The following is a 9,179-nucleotide window of genomic DNA, read 5'->3' as shown; positions in this document are numbered from 1 at the left end:
CCACATGAGAGGACTCATTTTTTGCTTAAAGTAGGATTTCATTTCACCATGATGTTAATAAATGATTAAAAATACCGAATACACATTTTTTTTAATATTTTGAAACCAAAAAATAATGATAAACTATTAATAAAATAATACCAAAACTATGGCTGATACAAAGAAGGTTTTCTGAAATACTGATCACAAGATATATTTAGATCCCAATACAGATCATGACATCAACTTCATTTGCAAACAGAATCAATCGATTGTTTGAACCAGGGAGACTAATCAATCCTCCTCCACGGACAAATCAAGACCGGTGATGAATGCAACAGCACTGCTTCTGCAAAGTCTACTGTCAAGACAACTCCCTTCAAGCTAGTAGGCAGCCCGTATACATTCTCAACATCCTTTTCACTTGTCCTCAGCATACAATTAGATGTCAATGGCTTTGCAATGGCAGAAGTGGAAACGCTGTTTACTCTAATTCCATGAACCCATGGCTGCTGACTTGAGAACCCGACAAGTCCAAGAACTGCATGCTTAGCCATTAGTCCATGTAACTCCTCTGCTGGCTGCCACACTTGTTGTACAAACAATGTTCCCCTTCACCGCTTGCTCCACCATTACTCGTGCAGCGTGCTTTATGCAGGCAGCCATCCCACGAGCATTGGTATCAAACAAACGATTGAATTGTGAGATACAAAGGTTAAGCATGGTCTAAGCAGAGGGACTTGCTATGCCAGCGTTACTAAACATGATATCAAGCTGGCCGTAGGTTTGGACCGTCCACTCCACCAAGGGCTTGACTTGTTTTGCATCACTAACATCACAGTAGAAATTGCTACACTGGTGTGAACAAATGGATTCAGTGACGAGTCGGCCTTTGTCATCTTGGATATCAGCAACTACAACAGCCTTCACAGCATTTTCACCAGAAAGATGTTCTGTTGTTGCTTCCCCAATTCTGCTGGCTCCACCGGTTACTACGGCTACTTTGCCTTCTTGCTTTTTTGTTGGTAAAGTCGAAGCTGGTTCTGTCACTTTCTTTAATCAGGATAGGCCTTTTTTGTAGATGATTGTATGTTCCACATGCTTTAGCTTTTACAAATGATCCTACTAGGTTTTCGTGGGGCAGAAATAATGCGTCCAGATTCAGATATCGCAAAAAATTTCTACGGTAAGGCAGGTCCAAGCCCCTCCCTTTTGTCAGTTATATTGGTTTGTGTCAAAAGCATGGGCAGGTGCAGTGGTTTAATGTTGTTGGATCCAGTCATTGTGTCCGTTTGATCTAATATTTGATCTAATATTTGGCATACACTTGAACAAAAGTTAAACCAAAATTTGATCTAATACAAGTCGAGTCGACTGTCGAGCATTATTCATGAAAGATCCAACCGGTTAACAAACTCTAGTTTTGATGTCCAATGTCCAACTTAGATTGAAAAGTTCGGTTGATCATACACTATGAAATCCATGCTGCCTTTGACATGAACAGTATATGAATTACAACTTTATATATTCTTCATCATCAAAATCAAATGGAAAAACAATTCAAGGGAACAGAGGCTGGTAAAGGAGCCCAGTGTTCTCAGGAATTCCCATCATCAAATTAAGGTTCTGCAGGGCCTGACCAGAAGCTCCTTTTACAAGATTATCAATCTGCAACAGGGCATTTTGATTAAAAACCAATGAAAATAATTGCAGTGGATGGCCTCCAGTCAAAGTAGCATCAACGGATGAACAAAAATCATGAAGGGAAAGGGGGGGAAAGAATTAAAACACTTACCACAGATACAATTATTGCTCGTCCTGGAATTCGGTCTGGGAATACATTCAGAAGGCAGTAGTTGGATCCCCTGACATGTCGGGTATGAGGAACTTCGTTTTTCTTCAGCAAAATTACAAATTCTTCATCCTGGAAATTGGAAATGGATGCCTTATCGATACAAACCATTCTTTACAGGAAAGGACAAAAACGGCTAAAAGATATTCTTCTAGTGAGCACAATGAAAATTGTGTGCCATTTGCGTGTGTTTTAAAGGAAATCTTTAAAAACCTCCATACACAAGGAATGTCCACATTCCCCAACCTAATCTATGCCCATACAAATGCCAAGAATGAACAATCTGTGGCAATTTAATCACTTGGACTTTACTGTTGGCTCTGTGTGGCAGATTACATCCATACAGCCTACAGTACAACAAAAGGCTTAATTTTGAGTACAAAAATGTTCTCAGTCCTTCAAGCCAGTTGCAAGCCCATTGCCACTCACAATGATTGTTAAGATATTTTTATACGTTCTTTTCTAGTTTTTGGTAGTCAGGAAGAAGGCAGTTAAGGAAGAAGGGTTTAGGGACCATGTTGGTCAAATGCTATACCCTAGGAATTCCAATCATAGAATGAAGTACCTCATAGAAGCTCTTTAAGTGCTGGTACAAATCCATTGTAGACACTCCAGGAGCCATTTCCACATACATGGTCGATTGCATACCCCGGCTCTGTAAGATACAACAGTAATGCCAAAACATAGTTGTCAATGGAAAAAGATAGCAAGTAAAGGACACACAGTATTACAAAATGGTTACCATTGGCATTAAATGTGGAGTAAAGCTAACAGTCACTTTTGAGTTTGAGGCATCTGATAATCCTTGTTCAATCTCTGGAACTGGAAATGAACAATAGGAACCATGTCATTGATCTCGAAGTCAAGTCTATGTATCCTTACATAGAACTTCCTACTTATGGCATGAATAAAAGGCACCAAATCGTGTATCACCAACAAAATTGTTTTACCATGAATCCTAGCTCACCATGCCGATGCCTGGTGATGCCATAAGAATGTACTCCTTCTGCTACTTCAGTGTACAAATTTGCCTCCTTCGCGCCACGTCCTACATGGCAAGCCAGGTATCAGAATTTAAAGGACTACTCTTTAAGTAGAATAGAGTACAAATCCACAAAAGGCAGTGAAAACAGTTCAAACCAGCTCCGCTAACACCCGATTTTGCATCAATAATAATATTTTTGACTTCAATGAGACCTGCCTGCAACAAAGAACAACACTAGAAGTAGGAAACTGCAGAAAAACATGTGAAAGTTAAAAGCCAAGTTGTCTGTATGCGCTCTTAACTCAGGCAATTTAAGGGAAGATCTTCTTCAGTACTAATTAAGCATAAACGGGAAATATTCAGCCTATACACAAAAGGAAAAAAAAAGCATATATGAGCACTAACAGAAATTATGTTAATGCAAGTTATGAAGACCATATCTATAGAAAATTGACTATTCAGCTTTCCATTTCTAATAATCTAGAAGAAAAAAAAATACCGCATTTGATCTTCAGACCGTTAGTCAAGAATAGTCAGTGATATGAGCACTAACAGAAATTATGTTATGCGAGTTATGAAGACCGTAGCTATAGAAAATTGACCATTCAGCTTTCCATTTCTAATAATCTAGAATAAAAATACAGCATTTGATCTTCAGACCGTTAGTCAAGAATAGTCAGTGATGTTCTGCTAACCACAATTTTCAAAGCTTAGATTGCCTAGATAGACAGACATACATATATTCTATGCAGCACAGTCCATTCATCACAGTAAGAAAAGTTTAGGCATGCTTTATTCCTATACATTTTGCTTTGAAAAATTTAGCTCTTTGATTCTTGAAATATGGCAATAAATTGTAAATGGAAACACAATACGAAATAAAATGCTCTGAGCACAAACCAACCTTTAACAATGGAATAAGAGGAAGCTGAATAGAAGTCGGGTAGCATCCAGGATTAGCAACTAGGCGTGCAACTTGAATTTCTTTCCTAGCAATCTCAGTCAAACCATATATAGCGTTTTTCTGCATCCAGGCAACAGTAGTCTTTCACATCTAAACTTGTACTTTAAACACTTATAATGATGTTAGAAATAGACTTAGTGTCAGGAAACGCTACATGGAACTTGACCAAGAAATCAAAGCAGTGAAAATATTGCACTCCTGATTCTTACAAGCTTCACAGAGTAATACATGTCATTGACTACTTACGTGCAGAAGTTCTCTTAGAAGTTGACATAACAAGAAAGAAAAATCCAACCTGCAACTCTGGTGCCTGGTGAGGCTGACCATACCATTCCTCATATTCACCAATATCTCGTAGCCTAAAGTCCTGCACAATCATCATGCAGAAATGGGTAATAATAAACCACTAGAAGTAAAGCAGAACTGCAAAACTGCTACAAATTCACCAGATAATGTACCGCAGAGAGATCAACAACTTTTAAACTGATTGGAAGACCTTTAATGATTTCCTGCCAAAAAAAGTAATCAGCCAAACATGAGCACACCCCTAGGAGCTCATCAAGCAGCATCTTAATTCTTCGATTGGTAAAATTTGAAAAGATATAGGATGTTAACCCCAATAAGTACATTGCATCCAAAGCATACATAGTGTCAAGTGTGATTGTATGAGATGGACAAGAACGTAGAGACCTGAGTGGTTCCATGCGGCAAGCAACAAAATACTGCATCAACACTGGAAAAGTCGGCATCTTTAACAGCAACCATATCTGGCAAATCCTACAAAAGTTTATTAATATTTTGCTTACTCCAGATTTGTCATTTAAAGGCTATGACGCACAATAAACGGGCTATAAAAGAGCACAAGAAAAGACAGATTGGGAAATCATAAAAATACATACCTGTGTAACCAAATGAGGAAAAACTGATCCGATTGGTTGACCAGCTTTCCTGTCCGCAGTCATTAGTGTGATTTTAAAGTGTGGATGATTTGCAAGGAGTCTGACAATCTGCCAGTTTTAGAAAACAATAATGCATGTTTATCTTCCAAAACATCCATAAAATGAACAAAAGAACCAATAGAAAGCTATGCAACCATAGAAAAGCAGGCAACATTGTCCTATCCAGCAACATCATCAAGAAGGGGAAAAACCGAACATTGCACATTCTAAACATCCAGCTATTTATGAAGCATATATCTGAAGCGGAGTATTGAGTAGGAAACATTGATAACTAGCCAACCTCATTTCATTATTAACATCCTTTCTCCCAAAAGTCATTAATGGCCTCCAATCTTCATCTTCACTAGTAATTCATCATTTCATCCAAACCATAAGGATAAACCCAGAAACCATTTACCCCAATATATAGCCACCTACACTCTTTCCCCATAACACCACCATCCCCCCCCCCCCCCCCCCCCCCCCCAACACACACACACACAAAAAAAAGGTTGTAGATGAATTTTGGCATACCTCAGAACCAGTATAACCACTAGCTCCAAGCACACCTATTCGGAATTTGTCTGACTTGTTGTGAGCTTTATTTTCAGCAACCTGCAAACTTTGTGGTGGTGCTGACGAAGCCACTGAAGCCCTGATGCAAAGGTTTCTAACCGTTGAACATTTCCTATCATCCTGCAAATATAACTTATCTCAGAAGTATATATATACACACACACACAAAAAATATATTACTACATAATAGTACACTTTCCTGCAAGTAGTCAATAGTCATCTACTCCAACGATACCAAAGGAAAGGGATAATTACACTTTACCCTTGAAATTTGGGAGTAGTCATACTTTAACATTACTGTGATTATAAAGGCCCCAACTGCCAAAGCTACATTGTTCCTCAAGTGCCATACAAATTTGCGCTTTTTTCATTGGCAAATTGTTACTTAGCGGACTTGTCAAGAAAGAAACAAGTAACAAACATGATTATCTCCGGCGATCCCAGGTACACTTTTCAAGAATAGCAACCTAGCAGGATCCTAAAAGAATTACCTTAAGAGATGGAGATGACTCCAGTGCTACTGTTCTCAAGATCCAGCAACAGCAGCACCAACAAGAAATGGAAGAAAAACAAACTATAGTTTCTTCCCAAGGGCAAACTAGGGCAATTTGCAAATGAAAGAAACTGCAAATGCAGGCATAGACAAGTATTTGATAACTGATAAGGTAGTGTAAAGAATGAGCTCAATGAAACCGTCAAATGCTCTATCATGAGGGAAACTCTTGACAGGTTGCAGAGAACCATCTCAGAGTTGTTTACCCTTGTCAAAAACATATCAAATTTCAGCTTTGCAGACTCTCCTGAATCTCCAGCACTCATATTCATTGCACACAATATTTGGGGCTGGGTAAATTTACATATCCCTTTTGGCTTGACACTTACAATGTAATTTTCCATCCGTCTGCATGATAAAAATCCCTATGTAACGTGTAGGATATCATAGCCAAAGCCACATTTATATGTCAAATGGACTACGCTAGAGGTATAGGAACAAATGTTCCAGAGCCGCTTCTTTTATTTGAATTAATACATTACTAATGATGGAACAAGCAAGGAGAAAGATTAATGTAAAACCAAAAGTTCTGTCATCTTACTCATGTGAGCATCACCAATTAAAACTAGTTATTTGCTGCCAAACATAAAAAAGCTGTGCTTTTCCAACACAAGGAGAACATACATAAGTTTTGTCATTTAGGGATGTGGGATTTCAGTGCAATCTCTTGTCATAGGAACTGCACAAAATGGGGACCAAAAGCTTTTTGATTTGTCTCCCCCCCCCCCCCGGCGGGGGGCGCGGGGGAAAAAAATGATGAAGGAAGACTAAAAGGTGATCTCTTTAGCAGCTGAACAAAATCCTATTTAACTAATCAGAACTCGAACAAAGTATCACAAATCACAGACAATACATTGAAACAATTCCACCAAGCTATCCCAACATTTACAGTCTGTGCAGTAATCAGCTGGCATTACCCTCATCATATATTTCTTATCAAGTTCCTATAAATTAACCAAGAAGGCAAAAGAAAAGGAAAAGCTACTGCACATGGTGCCATGTATCTCAAATTTGACATAGATTACACTAAACCACCAAAAAAAAGGTATAGGACTTTCGAAGAGCCCATTTTATCCTTCAGAATTTAGAGAAGGAAATGCAGAGAAAAAGAAAATAAAAAAGCAAAGCAATTTAAGTAAAACTACACTTAGCCCAGTGAAAAAGGGACAGCTTTTAGAGTTTTCTCCACTGCCAGGTTCAGATTCGATACATGACTTTGTCAGTTGGAGGTAAGAAGGGTGTGGAAAGGGCTGGAAAGTTAAAATAATAATAAAAAAAAAAATAAAACTACACTTGAGATAGGAAGAGGAAAAACTGATAAGGTGGCTTCACCTTGGAGGAAAACGCGTGGGCTGTAGGAGGATTGAGTTTCAGAGCCATCATCTTCATTCAGCATGCCCTATTACTACTACAATTACGCGAAAACACCCCACACTCAAAGAATGATTTGTTTCTACTATAGCCTCTTTAGCAGGTAAGGAATGAAAGGCTAGGCAGAAACAACACCCACGCACAGAGGAGAGGAGAAGACAGTCGGATGGGGGAAGGAAGATGGCTAACAAAAGTTAAGCACCTTGCAATTAAGCCAAAATGATAGGCTGAGAGTTGGGGATCGGGCTAAGGGAGGCGGCGTTCGGTGGGCACAAGCCTAGTGCAAGGCACTATGTACAATCCAGATCTGTCAGTTTCGGCCTTTTTGTTTTTTATTCATGTGTTCTTTATGGAGTTCAAAACAAAAAGAGCATTTTATTTATCAAAATTATGGATAAAAGGTTATTTGGGAAAATTGTGTACCAATAATAATATCTCAAATAATATTTCACTTGCATCATAAACACATTTTCCAACTCATCTTTTTATATTCTCAATTACCTTTTTATCTCACATACATCACGTCACAAAAAGTGCTACAGTAATTATTCCAAATAATATTTCAAATAATACTCTATCCAAACAAAGGATAGAGTATTATTTGAAATAATTACTGTAACACTTTTTGTGATGTGATGTATGTGAGATAAAAAGGTGATTGAAAATATAAAAAAGTGGGTTAAAAAATGTATTTATGATGCAAACGAAATTTTATTTGAGATATTTTTGCTATCCAAACACTATTTAGGAGTTCAAAACAACAAGAATGTTTTATTTATCAAAATTATGGATAAAAGGTTATTTAGGAAAATTATTTACTAAAAATACTATTTCACTTTTTATGATGATGTATGTAAGATATAGAAGTAGTTGTTGGGAATATAAAAAGATAATTGAGACAAAATGCTTACGATAAAATCAAAATATCTTTGCAAAGAATAATCTATCCAAACAAAGATAATTGAGACAAAATGTTTACGATAAAATCAAAATATCTTTGCAAATAATAATCTATCCAAACAAATTCAGATTTTTTGTGCTTTCCGAAACAAGCCTCATTCTCATGAACATATATATATATATATATATATATAAGAAAAACAAGAACAATATCGATAATCTTTTCTTCGGCACAAGGTACGAAGCTAGAGATGAGTGGTTGAAAAAAAAAAAACTATGGAAGAGGAAGAGAGCCAAATTGGGGGAAAGAAAACTATCAGCAAATTTTTTTAAAATTTTTTTACAAGGCAGGGGGCAGTCCAATTGGGTTTCTATGGGGCTAGAGTAGACGAGACAAGTCTACTACCGCACTCTCTAAATTTTTTGACGAAAAAAAGTATTATGCTTCCCCATAATACACCAAGCCAGATTTAGAACAAAAAAGTATTATGCTTCCCCTTAATACACCAAGCCATATTTAGAACAAATTAATTTTAAACAACAGTAACAAATTCACATTGTAATGTCATAGTAATTAAGCAACTACACATAAAAAATTAAATAAAATATTAGTTACCTTATTTTTTGGAATATATTTTTAAATATTAAGTAATTTAAAATTCTAGTTTGCTAATATCTTTTTAAATAATAAAATTGCTAATGATATACACTTTTTGATTAAGACAAACATATATTAGTTTTCTAATAATGTCAATAACTAAAACAAGAATGAAATCATGAATAAAAGATAATTACAATATTATAATAAGCATGGAATTAGTAATACCAATAGGAAAGTGAAACAAAATAGTGGTACAAAAGAAGTGAAAAATAAGAAAATAGTAAAAATAAAATGGAAAAATAAAATATAAAAGACAGTAATGGAAAAGAAAAACAAGGGTGACTACAAAAGAAACAAAATCGAATAGTAAGGGTTCTTTTGTCTTAAAATATTAAATAGGAGAATAAAGTGCCTATTTAATGAGTTCAAGGAAACAAATCGCAACTAATGGTAAAGTTCA

The 9,179-nt window shown here is 36.5% G+C and overlaps 1 protein-coding gene and 1 pseudogene across 1 annotated transcript; both read right to left on the bottom strand.

Moving 5' to 3' along the window:
- Positions 1-200: 200 nt before the first annotated feature.
- Positions 201-1,038, bottom strand: LOC113700699 ((-)-isopiperitenol/(-)-carveol dehydrogenase, mitochondrial-like; annotated as a pseudogene).
- Positions 1,039-1,400: 362 nt separating this feature from the next.
- Positions 1,401-7,567, bottom strand: LOC113702282 (probable N-acetyl-gamma-glutamyl-phosphate reductase, chloroplastic). The gene is made up of 13 exons (XM_027223406.2): positions 7,180-7,567; positions 5,253-5,414; positions 4,680-4,787; positions 4,471-4,557; positions 4,239-4,289; positions 4,076-4,147; positions 3,721-3,840; positions 2,972-3,032; positions 2,799-2,879; positions 2,574-2,653; positions 2,397-2,486; positions 1,775-1,903; positions 1,401-1,647 (listed from the first exon to the last, which is right to left on the bottom strand). Exons 1-13 carry the CDS (start codon positions 7,234-7,236, stop codon positions 1,540-1,542), a joined length of 1,206 nt encoding a protein of 401 aa, XP_027079207.2. The 5' UTR covers positions 7,237-7,567; the 3' UTR covers positions 1,401-1,539.
- Positions 7,568-9,179: the final 1,612 nt, after the last annotated feature.

Source organism: Coffea arabica, chromosome 7e (genome assembly GCF_036785885.1).
Source record: "Coffea arabica cultivar ET-39 chromosome 7e, Coffea Arabica ET-39 HiFi, whole genome shotgun sequence".
In the NCBI taxonomy this organism is placed as follows: Eukaryota; Viridiplantae; Streptophyta; class Magnoliopsida; order Gentianales; family Rubiaceae; genus Coffea; species Coffea arabica.
Note: the sequence above shows the minus strand (reverse complement) of the source record. Positions and strands in the feature narration are given on the sequence as shown.

What these genes read in the sequence shown, in the direction of transcription:
- LOC113702282 (XM_027223406.2), bottom strand. Translation starts at nt 7,236, where the DNA reads ATGAAGATGATGGCTCTGAAACTCAATCCTCCTACAGCCCACGCGTTT. An exon ending in AAGTTGTTGATCTCTCTGCG is followed by an intron (nt 4,148 to 4,238) that starts GTACATTATCTG and finishes ATGATTGTGCAG; the next exon opens with GACTTTAGGCTACGAGATAT. An exon ending in ACCAGGCACCAGAGTTGCAG is followed by an intron (nt 3,841 to 4,075) that starts GTTGGATTTTTC and finishes GCCTGGATGCAG; the next exon opens with AAAAACGCTATATATGGTTT.